The 17611-nt window shown below is 42.6% G+C and overlaps 2 protein-coding genes across 2 annotated transcripts in view; one reads left to right on the forward strand and one right to left on the reverse strand.

Annotated features, from left to right (window-relative positions):
* The window catches only part of caska (calcium/calmodulin-dependent serine protein kinase a), a 136057-nt gene that overhangs the window by 60392 nt on the left and 58054 nt on the right, over positions 1 to 17611 (reverse strand). The window contains exons 4-5 of the mRNA XM_034885997.1: positions 13419 to 13496; positions 12023 to 12095 (exon numbers count right to left, since the gene is read on the reverse strand). Coding sequence (XP_034741888.1) covers positions 12023 to 12095; positions 13419 to 13496 — 151 coding nt within the window. The remainder of the gene's footprint in view (positions 1 to 12022; positions 12096 to 13418; positions 13497 to 17611) is intronic.
* LOC117953108 (probable G-protein coupled receptor 82) lies at positions 1690 to 4894 on the forward strand. Its single transcript, XM_034885894.1, has 3 exons — positions 1690 to 2532; positions 3948 to 4088; positions 4583 to 4894. Exons 1-3 carry the CDS (start codon positions 1708 to 1710, stop codon positions 4817 to 4819), a joined length of 1203 nt encoding a protein of 400 aa, XP_034741785.1. The 5' UTR covers positions 1690 to 1707; the 3' UTR covers positions 4820 to 4894.

A 17611-nucleotide genomic window follows, 5' to 3' on the forward strand; every position in this document is an offset into this window, starting at 1 on the left:
AGTGTTGTATTTATAGACCCTGCAGGTACCCTGTTTACCTTAGTAAGTGTTGTATTTATAGACCCTGCAGGTACCCTGGTTACCTTAGTAAGTGTTGTATTTATAGACCCTGCAGGTACCCTGGTTAGCTTAGTAAGTGTTGTATTTATAGACCCTGCAGGTACCCTGGTTAGCTTAGTAAGTGTTGTATTTATAGACCCTGCAGGTACCCTGGTTAGCTTAGTAAATGTTGTATTTATAGACCCTGCAGGTACCCTGGTTAGCTTAGTAAATGTTGTATTTATAGACCCTGCAGGTACCCTGGTTACCTTAGTAAATGTTGTCTTGAAATGGACAGATGGAGATAGAAACTCGCATGTGAGGATATAAATTATACAAAAAGACAGATTTGAAAACATATCAATATGCATTATATCTATTTTTTAAACATGAAGAGGAGCATTGCAAATTGTGTCCTAAACTGCCAACATAATAATAAAATGATGCAGTGGACTGCTGTTGTAAAGCAGTTTCTCAAGAAGTACACTACGTTGCTTTCGGAAACACATAGTCATAAGCAGAAAAGGAAACGAACCAAATATACCACAAGTGACACCAACAAAGAAACAAACGAGAGAGCGGCGGTGAAACATGAACTTGTAGTTTCATAAAAAGTAGGGAACGCAAACTGTTTCTACCATCCTCTGTGAGTCTTTTACTTGAAGGAGAGCTGCTGTGACTGGATGATCTGACAGAGCTCCTGTCAAAGGTATGTAGACTTAACGGCAAGCGAGCTGTGTGGGATGCTGACATATATATCAGCGGATATATCATTTGTAATATCACCGAATAAATAAACTTTTATGGTGTGTAACGTTAACTTCAGTGTTCACTGTTTTTGCTTGAAGACAGAATAGAAATAGGAGAAGCGAGGGATTGGTTATAACGAGTGCAACTGTTCAAATAAATGAGATAGCTAGATAGATACACACAAACTGTACAAAGGGACACAGGTTGCAGTGCAGTATTGTGGTCTCAGAGACTTATCACTACCCAGTGATGAAGTGTTAAAGAGTTGCATTTCCTGTGGTAGAAATTATTTCCTGTAGCGGTCCGTGCAACATTGAAGCTGATGAAGGGTGGGGCGGGTGCTTGTGGTTGTCCATGATAGATAACTTAAACAAAAATAGATTTGTTCAGTGACCCCCTTTCGTCCACAGATTCAAATGCATCATTTCTTCTTCTTTCAGATCAGGTTTAACAACAATAGATAAGAAAAGAAAAAGTACAATATTGTAAAGTACTTTTCTCAAGTAGTAGTTTTCTCAATTTCTTCTCATTGGTGCATGAGCATTCATTACGTGTTCATTTTTAATAAAATAAAACGTCTCTAGTAGATTTATTAATTTCTCAAATTGTTGGAGATGAGATGGGGAATGAGATGGGGAAATGCAAGAGCAGGGGGAATAAAATTGGGAAATGCAAGAGCAGGTTGAATGAGAGGGAGAAACGCCAGAGCAGGGGGAATGAGGGGAAACAACAGAGCAGGGGGAATGAAATGGGGAAATGCAAAAGCATGTGGAATGAGAGGGGGAAACGCCAGATCAGGGGCAATGAGAGTGGGAAACTCAGCCAAAGATATTCCTTTTTAAACCAAAACAGCAAAGCAATGTAAATCTAGCCTTAGCAGATTAGAATCTTTCTCTCCTTTGTGTTGCCACAGATCAAATGAACTATACAGCGTACACCTTTCCACTGGACAACGCGTCCCACTCCTCCTCTGTTCCTCCACTCTGCCCCACCGCCACCACGCACTTCTTCCTCCCCTCCGCCTACACCCTCCTCTTCCTCACCTCTCTCCCGGGCAACGCGCTGTCTTTGTGGGTGACCCTGCGGTGCATCTCCGCCGCCTCCCCCATCCACGTCTACCTGTCCCACCTGAGCATCTCCAACCTGATGCTGTCCCTCACCGCGCCCTTCCTCGCCGCCTACTACGCCCGTGGCTCTGTCTGGACGCAGAGCGGCGTCCCGTGTCGGCTGGTGCTGCACGGCGTCACCCCGGTGCTCCACATCAACATCTACATCGGCATCATGATCCTCATGTGGGTGGCCCTGACACGCTTCGCGGTGCTCATCCAGCACACGCACGCGTCGCGGCCGAGCAGCTGTGCCACGCTGCTGCCGCCCGCCTTCCTCGCCTGTCTCAAGCGGACTTCCTTCGCCAGCCGGGTTTGCACCGCAGCGTGGGTGGTGGCGGTCGGCGGCGTCGTGCCCGTGACGGTTTACTACTCTGTGAACGAAGCTATGAGCGCGGACGCTACTGCGGCGGCCGGGTGTGCCAAGGTGTGCTACAACCCTGCGGTGGAGATAGGGGGCATACGGTCCGCGACTATGGGCGTGCCCGCTATAATCCTGTTCTATGTGTTTTACCTGCTGGCGCTGCTGGCCTACATGACGGTGTTGAGGCATATCCGGCGCTCACGTCAAAGCACGAGTGTCCCCACCTCCCAATGCCTGCTTGGAAGGGTGCTCCGAAACATCGCCGTCATCCAGGTGACTATGGGTTATACCTCTAAACTCTAAAATAACGACTTACTTAGTACAGCCTGGCAATATGGGAATAAATTAAAAATCACAATACTTTCAACCAAATACTTCAATGTTGATATTGCGGCAATATTGTTATAGGGTTGACTATTAATAACCACCAATAACGTGTATAACTTGTCTTGTTGGGTGCTAACTCCAGCAGGAGGATAACTCGGTGTAGGCAGCACCGACTGGTTTTTCTTTTTTTCTCTACTAATAGCACTCAAAATTTTTAAAGAAAAACGGAGCTACGTGTTGGAATCGACCAGAAGTCTCCTTTAACACTATTCAGGCACCGACTGAATTGCCTCTAAAATAGTGAGCATCGAAAAAGCATCTGAACTCTACGTTACACAGGGACGGGGCTCACATAGTAGGAGCTGGAAAAGAAATATATAGATTTGGGATGTTAATTTGTTGAATCAAATTTGTGTTGGAAAATGTTTCAGGGACTGGTATCAAAGCCGGTCTCTACGTTTTTTTGAACGATACCCAGCACTAAATGCAGCCTTTAAAACACGGAAAAGACAACCCTTGTGTTGTATGACAATATCACGATATCTACCCTTACATATGGGGGTCACTGTAATATCAGTATATTGCCCAGCCCTACTTTAAAGTAACTGCATTTGTAATTATTACTAATTCCCAAGAAAACCACTTAAGAGCTGCCAATATTAAATGAATTGCCAAATATTTCAATAATCAATTAATCAGTTTGTGTTAGTTATTTTTTGGGCTTTTCCACCTTTTGTCTTTAATAGGACAGTTAGGTGAGAGAGAGTGGAAAGACATGCAGGAAGTCGTCACAGGTCTGATTTGACACCTGGACCTCTCAATGAGGCATTAACCTCTCAGTACATGTGCGCCCGCTCTACCACTGACCCAACCTGGCCTCAGTTTGCATCATTTTTAATAGAAGAGGGGACTCTTCATGAGGGTCTGGGACAGTTAGGGACAGGACAGTTAGATGAAAAAGGGTACAGAGAGGGAGAAGACATGCAGAAAATCATCACAAGTCCAAGATCCAACCTGGCCACCATTTTGTGCCCCTTTGTAGTCATTTTAAATCATCTGTATTTGCTATGTGTATGTTTTCAGTCATTTAGTGTAGGGCTGCACGATATGAAGAATATATGCTGTAATGTACTGTAGTTAAATACTGAAATAACAATATTATATTATGACAAACAGATAAAGTGTTGCTTTAAGTATTCTGCTAAAATACAACAAGCTGATTTAAAACAAAGGAAAGGAAATCATTTCTAACATTGTATTGAACAAATTGAACATTGAGTTGAATTTTAAAGGCAGCACTAAAAACAGAATATCATGCATATTTCTCCCTGCTTTCCATAATAAGAACCATCTCCTCTCAGATTGTTCTTTCAGTTTGTCTGCTGCCATACCACATCTTCAAAACCATCTTCATTTACGTGGCTCATTACCAACATCAGCTCAACTATTCACCCGGCGCCAACATCTGCAACCACTGTCATCCACTCTCCACCTTCGTCGAGGTGACTAAATCTCACCTTAAAGTAGAGCTGGGCAATATATCGATATTATATGGATATCTGTATAGAGATACAAGACTAGATATTATAGATTTGGATATCATAATATTGTAACATGGAATAAGTGTTGTCCTTTCCTGGTTTTAAAGGCTGCATTACAGTAAAGTGATGTCATTTTCTGAACTTACCAGACTGTTACCAGACCACTTAGTCATTATATCCACATAAATGGGGATTATTGATCACAAATCTCATTGTGTTAATGTTTTGTTAAAGCACCAATAGTCAACATTATTGACTACATTATTGTTGCGGTATTGATGTCGACATATTTGGTCAAAAATATGGTGATATTTGATTTTCTCCATATGGCCCAGCCCTACCTTAAAGCAAAGTGATGTTATTCTGTACTACCTAAACATAAACCTATGTATAGCAGATTGCAAGGCTAGAGGAGATGCCTGTATGACGACGGGTTTCTCTTCCTCTTCCTCTAGCTGAAGAACTGCCTGCTGCTTCTGGCTGCACTGAGAGGATGGACTGACCCCTTGATGTACTTCCTGTTGGACAAGACCTTCCGCCATCAAACCCTCAGACTTTTAAGGTGCAGACAGAACAACCCTGAGAGCAGACAGGTGTGTTCGGCTACAGGAAGTGGGGATCACAAGGCTGCACAGTTGGTGGATGGGAACGTGGCCACCACTATGGTGGGTTCAAGCCAAGAAAGTGTTTAGAAAAACAGAAAATCTTTCTTTTGAAAGAATCCTGACAATGTGCCGTCGTTGCGTCTAGTTGTTGATGAATATAAAATATTAACTAATTAATTTAGCTAGTTAATGCACAATTAACTGGCATCGTTTTAATGTGTTGTTAATGACCTTTCAATAGAAGTTCACGAGGCCGGCCCTGTGAGTTTTAAACATAGACTGTATAAAATAGATAAGAATATAATAATATATACTTCATTGAGGCCTCTCTGTTTACAGTCTTGTGGTGATGAGCAACGTGTTATAGGTGCCAAAAAAATCTATTTGGTACTGGCAATTTTGTCATGGCCAAAAAACATCGTGGCAGAGAATCTTGATATCAATTCTAAGCAAAAAAAATCGTGATTCCTGTTCTTCCTCGGATCGTGCAGGCCTACTACCCATCGAACAAATATTCGTATATTCCGATCCAGCCCTGCTGGAAAGGCTTTGAAACTCAACTTGCAGTTGCGTTTTCTTCATCCATTTCTGCTGAAGGAGTTTTGTTTTTGCACTGCAGCTCGCAATGTTAATGCTGCAGCTTTCCCATTTCCTAAATCACTGGGCAAAATCACACAACATTCATGCATTAAAGTAATAAGTGGCGTTAAAAGGGATTTGCATTAACTCGTTACTTACGGGTTCATTTGACAGCCTTAATAAATACATAAATTGCAATGTCCCCGGTCGGATTCAGGCCAGGGACTTTTGTTGCATAGCGCTCTCTCTTTCACAAAACCTAAAAAATGGATTTTATGTACTGTAAGTGGAACAAAGCAGTGTCATTTTCAAGTCTACAAGGAAATGTTTGCGGAGCGCCCGTCATGTGTAACAGCAGACCAATAAATATTTGATACCCATGTGTCAAAAACACTGTTCAGTAATTGTGTGTAAATAATTGAAGAGGGATTACAGACTGTGCACTTGTGTTTTGAGAGGAAGGTGTGCAAGACTGTATTGGGAGAGTTTTAAGGTAGACAATGTTCTGTGAAGTGTGGCCCCTGCAGATGTGTAGTCCCCACCCCACCCCCGAGGGGCCTGGGTGTTTCAGACTGTAGCAGACAGCTGAGAGAATCAGACACCACTCTAGTGTAACCACACACACAAACACATACACACACACACAGGCTAGAGGAAGAAAAACACTCAGCAAACACAGGGAAATGGAGCCAGGAGAGTTCCCACTGAGTGGGGAGATGGCAGAACGAGGAGAGGATAATAATGAGTGATGGGCTGAGCTTTGGACCACTTTGTGAGCCTACAGGCCGGACGATATGGCCAAAGTCTTCTGTCCTGACATGTGAGACATGCGAGACATCTAATGATAGCAAAGCGTAAATGTGCACAGGAGCAGCAGCCGACAGCAGCTCCGTTCTGCTCTCTGCTCTGTTCACAGTACCCATTTTCTCATTAATTATGCCTTATTTCACCAACCACCCATCCGCTATTAATCACAAGGTTCATTTTTATGACTCAATTCATGGATAAACTGGTTCCTGTGGATGCTGAGTATTGCAAAACCAACAGACGGAGCTATAGCATGTTGTTTGAATCATGTGTGTTAATAGAAGCGCAGTCAAGGCGGTTATGAGGCCTTTCCCTTTTTTGATCATAGTGGGGATGTTTGCACTCAGAGAAATCATGTTATTATATATCTCCACACAGGCTTGCTAACAGCTGCCTACCCTGACGTCATCCACCTTACTCACTCAAAAAAGATTTCAATGTCTGGTCATCATATGATAAAACTACACAAGGAGCACACTCTCATACACATTATAAATACAAGAACTGCTTTTTTCTGGTGCAGTAAACAGCTTCGGCCGTAGGGCGGGGGGAGGGATGGGATATTGGCTTCCTTCCTTCTCCCGCCCAAGCCACAATGCTACCTGGATGTGTGACCGCTGGGGGGGGGGGGGGGGGGGGGGGGGGAGGGCACAAGCAATATCTGTAAATGAGCCGCAGCAGAGTCTGATTGAACCCAATTATAGTTAGATGACGCCATACAATACAAAAGCACAATGTGAGAAAAAGAGACGACAAGCTGTGTCTGTCACTTTAAGATACATCATTGAATAGCTTGACAACAACTCTGCAAAAACGAAAACAGCAGTTACAACAACATAACGTGAATGTGATAAACACTGAGGAGCACGAAGCGGTGATTTTGCCATCAAACCTGTACAGATGAGACACATTCATGACTGGCAGTATGTGCATAAATATACGCATTTATTGTGTGTGTGTGTGTGTGTGACTGTGAAACCTCAATGTCAGAATTTCATGGTCGACACCTCAAGGCCCATTTGGATGCATTTATAGAAGCTATTAGCTCTGCCATGCAGCCACTCATCATCACGCAAACAGCACTAACAAGGCAGCTAACAGTCCTCTGTGTTTCACAAAGAGGTCAAAGTGGACCAGAGGGTCATTTTACATTGTAAAAACAGCTGACATTCAAGTATTCAGTGGGGAAAGGAGTCTTCTCTCCATCTAGCTCACTGGTACCTATTCATATGTAGAATGTGGCATTTGGAGTGCAGAGGGACTGACATGTTTTCAATTCATTCGTTCATTCATTTCCAGCACTGTGGTTTAAACTGACCACCTGTGTTCTGCAAGATAAGTGCACAGGTACATGGGTGAGTAAGATAGGGAGAAGCCATTCAAATATTGAGCTGTAAAAAGGATTATGTAGAGAAGCAACTGCATATGTCCGTAAACAAGGATGATATGATGGTTTTGAATGATGAAATGGAAATTAGTTGGTCCAGTTTAAGAATCTTTTGGAAAGCATTTCAGTGGCGCGCGGGAGCAGATTGAAAAGATGCAAGACCAAATGCAGAGTTGGTTTTGGGAATTAATTGAAGAAGTGAGGAACTGGTATTGTATGTGACAGACTTTGGCTGCAGCAGGTGATCTAAGTAAGAAGGTGATCAGCAAATAAAGTCTTATAAATAAAAGCAAAACTGTGAATCTTACTGCGGATGTGGAGAGAGGGCCAGTTGACAGATGATTAAAGGGTGCAGTGGTGTGTACTGAAGGGGGAATTTGTGGCCAACCTGATTGCGGAATGGTAAAGAGCGTTGAGTTTTGATACAGCGGTCTTGCAAGCAACCCTGTATATGGTGTCACTATAATCTAACATGGGTAGAATTGTCATTGTTAGTTTGGCAGAAGTGGTGAAATTGGAGCGGTTTCTGTTACAGAAACCGAGCTTGGCTTTGACCTTAGATTGCACCTTTGATATGAGGATAGAGAAAGAAAGGGAAGTTTCCAACCAAATGCCCAAGTATTTATATGCAGTGACTTAATCAAGTATATCCTCCTTGCATGTGGTAATGTTAAGGGCGGAAGAAGGCGTAGTACCCTTACAGTAAAACCACATGTCTTTAGCTTTAGAGGTATTGAGAGTGGGTTTGAGTTGGGGAAAAAGACTGCTGTAGTTGGAAGAAGCTATCTTGCAGACTTGCTTAAACAGCACCAGTAGAAGGACCAGTGGCACAAAGAAAAAAAATTGGATCTTTAGCATATAAGTGAATGAGTGAATTGCCAGCTGCCTGAGGACTGTTATTAATGTATATTGAGAAAAGTGTGGGGCCAAGTATGGAGCCCTGGTGGACACCCCTTTTGACCGGGAGAGAATGGAAGAAAGAATTTTTCAATTTTCAACATTGCTGCCGTTGAGAGAGATAATTGGAAAACCAAACCAGTGACACCAATGCTGTTTGGTCTATGAACGACTGTAATGTGATGAACGGAGTCAAAAGCTTTGGAATGGTGAATGAATATAGCAGCGCAGTTACAACCATACCCAGATCAAAAGCCAGATTGTGTACCAGATACGATAAGGTGTTGGGTTAGTCGTTTGTTGAGTTTTTCTACAATCTTTGCCACGCAGGGGAAGTAGAAATTGGCCTGTAATTGTTTCGGTCAGCCTGATCCCCGCCCTTAAACAGAGGAAGCACAACCGCTTCTTTCCAAGCAGGTGGAATTTCGGCCCTATGGAGGGAGAGATTAATGATAGCTGTTAGGGGAGCCGCAATGACAAGGGCCGCAATTTCAATGAAGAAAGCGGCAAGATCTCAGCTGTTTTATTTGGGACCAGTGGGATCAATTCCTTAATGACCTCCCGCCACTAAAATAGGCCGGATTGATAAACTGTGAGGAGGTGTTGAAGGGCTGAAGGTACCATGAGCTGCAGGGGCTGAAACAATAGAGTTTAAAGACTCAGTTACAAAGCCAGAATTTATGAAGTGGCGATTGAATGCTTCAGTCATAGAGTTCTTATTAAAAGACAACTGTATCATGTACTATATCACACACTATATCAGCTTGTGTGGCCTTGTTCCTGATCTGGCCTAACATTGACTATGGATAAGTACCTCATACAACCAAACTGTCCCTTGACTGTGTAATGCCTATGAAAATAGCTGCAATTTCTTAATGACCACATTCTGTAGCAACATGCACATTGAGCCAAAGTAGGCAGCAAGAGACTATCACAACTGCCTAGCATCGATGTCTCACACATGTCTCTTAAGTTAGAAGAATGACACTCATTGATCTTCGTGGCAGATGTGAGACCAATGTTGTAAGTTGTAATATTGCAACTCATTGACACACACTCAACTTTAAACACAGTCTTAAGAGAAGTTATCTCTAACATGACAAGCAGAAATGCCATTAAAAGGCATGAATGCTGACATTTGTGCAAAAGTTTCAATGTTCCTGCAGAGACACAGTGTTATACTCTAGGAAGCAAAAGCTTTACGATTCACAGAGTTAAAGCCCACAGTTTCTTCTGACAGGAAATCCTTTCACCTTAGTATAGCTGGAGAAGAAAATAATATTGTTGTATGCTATAGTATGGCTCTGGCTCTCTCTGCATTTGTGTTTACATCAAAAGTTCTGCCACGGATTTCTCAACACAACACCAGGAGTGTGCTGTGCTTTCCAGATCAAACATTCAGCATCACTTTAATGTCAGAACAGCATGCCATAACACAAAAGCTGGATGTGTGAACAGAAAACAAAGTTCACTGGCTCTCAGCGCTCAAACTTGTGCATTCAAGACTGAGCCAGATAATCTAATTCTATCAGTTTGCTTCTATCAGTCATGCATTTGCATGAACACCGTGTGCAGCACAGAGAGGGCCAAACACACAGATTCACAGACATAAGACACACCAACGCAAACAGAGCGATGCTGCCGTCGACAGTGGAGGTCTGTGGGGGAAGTGAGGAGGAAGATAACGACCGAGACATCGCAGGGATTTATGAACATTGGGATTTTAAATGAATTCAATGACTTTCATGCATGGAGAAATGTGGCACACTCGAGCCGATCCATATTCAACAAGGACAGCTTTGTGGTTGATATGTGTGTGAGTGTGTGTGTGTGTGTGTGTGTGTGTGTGTCTACCGTGTCCCCCTGTGTAAGTCTGTGTGTGTGTATCTGTGCGTGTGTCTGTGCGTGTCTGTGTGTCTCCATGCCTGTTTGTGTGCATGCACGTGCGTGCGTGTCTGTGTGCTTGCTTGCCTGTGTGTGTGTGTGTGTGTGTGCATGCACGTGCGTGCGTGTCTGTGTGCATGCACGTGCGTGCGTGTCTGTGTGCTTGCTTGCCTGTGTGTGTGTGTGTGTGTGTGTGTGTGTGTACTCTGTCCCTGTGTGTCCCTTGTAAAGGGCATAAATCTCGGGACATCTGATAAACCAGAGAGCTTACACAGACTCTGTTAAATGGTGATAATAGAAGTGAACCCCTGGGACAATGTCAACGCTGCATAGGTACAAGTATTTATGTTCTATTCATCATATATGTCTATTTCTACACTTCACTGTAAATAACCCAAAAGAATAAATACAATGTAGTTTACTTTCTTGTATCAAATTTACTCCCTCGATAGATTACCAAAGAAAATACTTTATATTTATGATATATATTTATAGTCTATTGAAAAATAATCTTGTAATGTGTTGATGAATTTATGAATGTGTTTTGTTTTATTGTATTTTTTATGTCATTGTTCTCTCTCTCTCTCACACACACACACACACACACACACACACACACACACACACACACACACACACACACACACACACACACACACACACACACACAATAAGCCTGACACTTAAATCACTGACAGAAAGATTCCACCAGAGTCACATTATGAATCGACTTCCTGCCAACAGGCCTACGGGGTGAACGTTGACTGACATGTGGAGGTTGTTGCCGTCACTCTTTAGCAGCAAAACATGTCAGTAGTTTGATATTGGGCAGCTATCAACAGGGAGAGCGGTCGTCTTCCTACAAATCGGACAGGTCGGTTGGTTCGACCATCCTGCAGTTTACATGTTGCGTCCGTGCTGCGCTAACAACATAGACAGTTAAAGAAATGAACCAACAGATCCCGTTGCTCAGCTTTGTTTGTCCTCGCATGAGTTTTTTTTCTCCAAACTCCAGATAATTCGATTGACAAGTGGATGGAAACCTAGCTATAGTTAGTGTATGAAATCTTGCCAAAAATGTGTTGTTTAAGGAACTTCGACCACTGAGATCTCATCAGTTCATGCTGCACTCCAACGGGATCTTTGTGTCAAATTTGAAGTGGTGGAAATGGGAGGAACAAGACGCTGTACACAGCTAAAACAAAAGAGATGTCCCTCTAGAAAAAGCATGAGCTCCACTGACACACACTGTAACTGTTAACAGGCTGTTTCACCCTGCGTCCCGCTGAACTCACCGGCTGGCTATCGCTCACACAAAGACAACAAGCCTGAGCCTGAGCCAGTGATTCAGCAGGGCTCCAGTGTGTGAGAGCAGCCAAGTGAAGACAGAGAGAGGTGTGTGTGGACGACAATGACTAATACCTGAGCTCCAAGCTCAGGACAGAGATAGTAACTTGCAAGCTGGGAGCCGACTGTGGACACACAGTATAATATGTGTTATGAGACTGAAAAGGCAATAAAAAAACACATACAGTAGAAGGAAAGACTACAATCTAGATGGGGGGATAATATCACATGAAAACCATTAAACTCACAACTGGTCTTTATGCAAAGACGCACACAAAAATGTCTGGAAGAGACAACAAGATTCAGAGGAGTACGCCGAAATTGTCCTATATGTCACTTTAGCAGCAACCATCACTTTGTAGTAAACCGAAGAAAAAAAATAGAAATACCTTCACATCTCGGTGAATGACGTTGTTGTCGTGGCAATAGCGTAGCGCCTCAAGGATCTGTCTCATGTAGTGACTAAAGAGAGAAACATCACAGTTATTTAGACATCACAGTTAAGTTGGTGATTGCACGTGCCATTAACAGCATTAGCTAGAAGATCTGGAAGGGTAACTTCGGGAGGGGTGGGGGGTTCAACCTTTTTCAATAGTATTTTAAAGGGCAATTTACATCCACTAAAAGTGCTGTTTTTGCCACTGACATGTTTAGATTAATATTCTTATATCTCTACAGAGAAAGATCTTTCTGTTAAAGAGTGAGATCTTTTTTTAAAACATAAAAACATCCCCAAAATTGCGTTCGCTAAACCCACCAGACTCCACTTGTAAATAAACAGTCATTTTATCATCGTAAAATACACTTCATTGAAAGTCGACAGAAAATATAATTATGAAAAGCCGTCTTGGTTTTTCTTTCCACTTTTCCAACAATCACAATTGTGGGTTTTAGATGTAATAAACACCAATTTACCAATTTTTATGTGGAAAAATACAGGCTCTAAACACACTAAAAGTATTGATTATTTAAATGGAGTCTGGTGGGTTTAACGCAGGCGACCTTGGAGCCGTTTCTGGTTAAACAAAAAGCATTTTACTCTTCAAAAAAAAGTCAATCTCTGCAGGGATCCTTTCCATAAAGTTGGAATACACTTAAAAACACTTAACTAAAAATCTCAGCCTGTTGGTGGCAAAAACAGAACTTGGATGCAAACTGACTCTTTAAATTTGCCCTATTGGATTACATTGCAAATTGAGAATCTCAAGATTGTTGTTCCCATCAGTTAATAACACACAAATATTTAAACGCATAGAGAAATAGGGGTCCAGGTGGAAAAAGGTTACCCTTTAAAGCAGAGCTCTTTAACCGGGGGTCGGGATCCCTAGGGGGTCATCCCAGTTACTGCTAAGTTTTTTTTCCAAAATTTAACATGACATGATGAAGCATTATATAATAATTTCAAACATATCAGCACAAATACAGTACATCAGCCTATTTGTGAAAAAAAACCTTGATAGGCTTACTGGCCATTAGGTTAGGTGGTCGCTAAAGTATTTAATACTAATGATTTACTGTACAGTTTATTTAACGTTAAACATGATTTATATGATTTAAATCATGTTTTAATGACTATTTCAATAGCTTAGTATTCTATGCACTAAGACGGTATGTATAAAGGCTTTAGGCCACCCTACCCTTTATTGTAGGCCCAGCTTAATAAGCAACTTCATTTTAAATGTCTTTATTTCTTTATATGTCTCTCATTTAGTTAAGGGGTCCTTCGCTTAAAAAACCTTGAAGACCCTGCTTTAAGGAAAGTAAATAAAAAGCAGGACACCTCACCTGGCGACGGCCTCGCTGTAGACAAAGCCAGCGTCTGCCCTCTTCACGATCTCAAAACACAAGTCTGCTCCGTCCATACTAATAAAGACAGAGAGGAGAGAGACACACAGACAGGATCAGGGTGGCGGAAAGGTCAGGGCGGGAATCTGGGTACGAAAGGAAAGGTCACACGTTAATAAACCGTCTCTGTGATTGGTTCCGTGGGTGAAATGGGAGACGCCGGCCGGTCAGGAGAAGAAAAGCTGTAATTATGTGTTTCGTCTCTGAGAGTTGATGCAGAAACGGCTGCATCGCCCCGACAGAGACGACCGGAGCTGTTATGACGCTGACATTATTCCTGTGAACATCTCCATTGACTCAGGGTGAGAGAAAACCTATAAGATTCAGCAGTTTTATTATTTTTGCACGTATTTTCAAACAAACCTGAGGGCAAGTGTGACTTTTCCAAGAATATAATATAGCGGAGGGACGATATCATTGGCCAATTTTAGGAACTTCCCTTATACAGGTCGATCAAATCAACGAATTGATAAGACGATAAAATAGAAGTGCAGACTAAGAATGTCTTCTTCTCTCTGTCCGTCTGCAGGTTTGAGTGCAGCTAAGCCAATTAACTGAGTCCTGTAGTCTTGGATTAGGTTCAGAGTTTCTCATTTATTACATATTTAACCCTCATGTTGTCCTCGGGTCAAACTTGACCCATTTTCAGTTTTTTTTAAATCACAAAAAATGGGCCTTCAAAATAAGCGCTGAAAATGTCAACATAAGAAATATCTAATAACTTTGGAAAAAACATCTAAAAAAGCACCCACAACATTGATAAAGTGACAAAAAATGTTGAAAAAAGCAATAATAGTGTTAAAAAAAACTTTTGTTTCATGGTTGACAGAAGACAACACAAGGGTTATGGCATTTAAACAAAGTTTTGAGTTTGTAACATTCCACATTTTTTATTTAGACTTAAAGATTTTCCTTTCCACTGTAAATGCATATCGGTTCCTAATGTTAGTTTCATTAACTACTAGTAATCGGCATCTGTATCAGCCTCGAAACAAACAGTATCAGTCGATCCCTATTTTGAATTTACTTCATGCAGTACCACAATATTAACTGATCCTTCTGGAGGAGGAGCTCTAGCTGGACTGGTGAGGGGGTTTAACACCTTCTGCATTCATGAAGTCCCTCCGGAGTAATTTACAGTAAAGACGTGGCTCTAACGGCGCAGTTAGACCAGGTAGTGGCCGGAGGTGACAGCTTGTCGCACTTCGCATTCAATAAGCTGCTGCTCACTTATAAGCTGTGGCCATTAGGCTCTTCCACACACTGCTGTCTGCTTACAGCACACAACACACACACACACACACATACACAGACAGAGACACGGACACACACATACACACACAGAGACACAGACACAGAGACAGACACACACACAGACAAACACACACACACACACACACACACGTGGGCGCGCACACACACACACACACACACACACACACAGATACACAGACAGAGACACGGACACACACATACACACACAGAGACACAGATATACATACACAGACACACACAGAGACAGAGACAGACACACACACACACACACACAGACACACATAGACAGAGAAACAGACAGACACACACACAGGCGCACACACGCATGCGTCGACATACACACACCCACTGAAGACTGAGTGACAATCCTCAGATTCACACACACCTAATTATCAGCCAGTCTTGTATCTGCCGCCGAGCCAGTCTCTCATAAAGACTCCGTTCCCTTTCTTCCCCAATTAGTGGAACCTGCTCTTAATTGTCGCTAAGCCTTGGCACCAACCCCCCCACTCCCATCACCTCACACACACTCTCACATGTCAGTAGGGGGGTTAAACTCCGCTGGTCTCACGATTCAAAGCGTCACCTCCTCAATATTATTCTATATTGCTCCACATGTTTTTTACACTAATAGAGCTGTTGACATGAATCACAGCGTAACTTATTTTTTCATTCACAAAAACAAAAAAAGCAGCGCCCTGAAAATCAACAGGAACATCCGTTGTAATTAATCGATTATGGTCCGTCACTGCACAGATGGAGCATCTTCCACGTCCGCTTTGCGATGCAGACCATAATCGATTATTTGCGACTGATGTTACTGTTGATTTTCAGGGCGCTGCTTTTTTTAGTGTGTTGTCTGCCGTGTTCAGACTCTGCTACATTCAGGAAGTGTGTTTTTTAAGAGCAGATACAAGAAAAGGAGAGTTTCTATATACTAAACACATTTATAGATGCAACACTTTGGGTTTTTTCCACACTTTTCATGAGCTGAAGACTGCACAAAGAAGATCTAAGACTTTTCATTGTACACAAAAAGGCTTATTTCTCTCAAATACTGTTCACAAATCTGTCTAAATCTAAATCTAAATCTGTGTTAGTCAGCACTTCTCCTTGGCCAAGATAATTCATCCACCTCACAGGTGGGGCAAATCAGGATGCTGATTGGACAGCGTGATTATTGCCCAGGTGTGACTTAGGCTGGCCTCAATAAAAGGCCACTCTAAAATGTGCAGCTTTACTGAATCTGAAAACCAGTCAGGATCAGATATCAGTGAGGGACGGGAAGTCAAGCACAGAATCAAAACTGACTTTAGACTAGCACCACTGACTTTAGACTGGCACCACTGACTTTAGACTAGCACCACTGACTTTAGACTAGCACCACTGACTTTAGACTGGCACCACTAACTTTAGACTAGCACCACTGACTTTAGACTAGCACCACTGACTTTAGACTGGCACCACTAACTTTAGACTGGCACCACTGACTTTAGACTAGCACCACTGACTTTAGACTAGCACCACTGACTTTAGACCAGAACCACTGACTTTAGACCAGCACCACAGACTTTCAACTGGCAACACTGACTTTAGACTGGCACCACTGGCTTTAAACTAGGTTTATCCTGGTCTGTGGTGGAATTGTTATCTGAAACGGTAAAATAGCACCAGGGAACGTTTGCGGCTGAGACACGCCTCCTCTTTTCGCGGGAGTGCGAGGTCATTCCCTAATTTACCAACGTGCTTCTGTGAAGGGAAAGTCCGCTCTGCGTTCGGTGCAAAATAGTAACAAAACACACGATAGTGAACAAAGTCAAATGCGCTGGGTGCGAGACAGGGCCCCTCAGTGATTCTCCTGAGTTAGATAAAAGAAAACATCAGTAAAAACTCCACTTTAAAATGTCATTCTATTTCAAGTGCTGCCTTTTATTTTCAATACAGTCTTCAATTTGTTCATTAAAAGAATGTTGCAATGATTTCTTTTCATTTGTTTTAAATTCAACAAACAAGTTGTTGTATTTTAGGGAGTACGCTTAAATATCTGTTTGGTCATTGCAAGTAATATCGCTATCAAGATATTTGACAATGATGCATATTATCCTCACATTGGGCTGCTAGTCGGGTTACAGACATACGCAGCTGTCCATGTTTGCTCAGTTATCTATTCTGCTCTCCATAGGGCTGCACCACTCAGAGATCGCCTCCAATCAACCTGCACTCCCACGTGTGTGTGTGTGTGTGTGTGTGTGTGTGTTTATGTGTGCGTGCGTGCAAAGGAGCTCCACAGCCATGAAAATGCCTTTTAAATTGGAGCTCACTTGCATTTCCGCGAGAGTTTTTCTCCCCCTGCACCGAGCCGAGTGATAGAACTGTGTGCGAAAAAACACGTGAGCACTCGCCTGTTCAGCGATAACGTAATTAAATGATAAAGGAATTAGTTCTGGAAGAGGAAAGATGACGATACCAAGCCGGCTGGCAGGAAGCCTTTCTCAGCTCGGAGAAAGGAAGTGGCAGCAAGTGTGAAATCTTAATCTCATCTCATATATATATGAGACTGCATTCTCCCTCTGCACACCGTCTCCCCCCTTTGCTTTTCTCTTCCCAACCCCCCTCCTCGGCTAACAAGCTCCCATCTCCCATCAGTGCTGATCATATAAAACCACTGCAGAGTATCTCTCTGTCCTCTTTCGGTCACCCACGTTTGTTGGCGTGAGGGCCTTTTGGATGTGTGGCTTGTAGCTTCAATCACGTTGAGTTTAAGGCTACATAGTCTACATCAGGGGTGTCCAAACTACGGCCCGCGGGCCAACTGCGGCCCGTCGGTCAGTTTTTATTGGCCCGCAGCAAATTCTGAA

This window comes from Etheostoma cragini, chromosome 11, assembly GCF_013103735.1.
Source record: "Etheostoma cragini isolate CJK2018 chromosome 11, CSU_Ecrag_1.0, whole genome shotgun sequence".
In the NCBI taxonomy this organism is placed as follows: Eukaryota; Metazoa; Chordata; class Actinopteri; order Perciformes; family Percidae; genus Etheostoma; species Etheostoma cragini.

What these genes read in the sequence shown, in the direction of transcription:
- LOC117953108 (XM_034885894.1), top strand. Translation starts at nt 1,708, where the DNA reads ATGAACTATACAGCGTACACCTTTCCACTGGACAACGCGTCCCACTCC. An exon ending in GAAACATCGCCGTCATCCAG is followed by an intron (nt 2,533 to 3,947) that starts GTGACTATGGGT and finishes ATCTCCTCTCAG; the next exon opens with ATTGTTCTTTCAGTTTGTCT. An exon ending in CACTCTCCACCTTCGTCGAG is followed by an intron (nt 4,089 to 4,582) that starts GTGACTAAATCT and finishes CTCTTCCTCTAG; the next exon opens with CTGAAGAACTGCCTGCTGCT.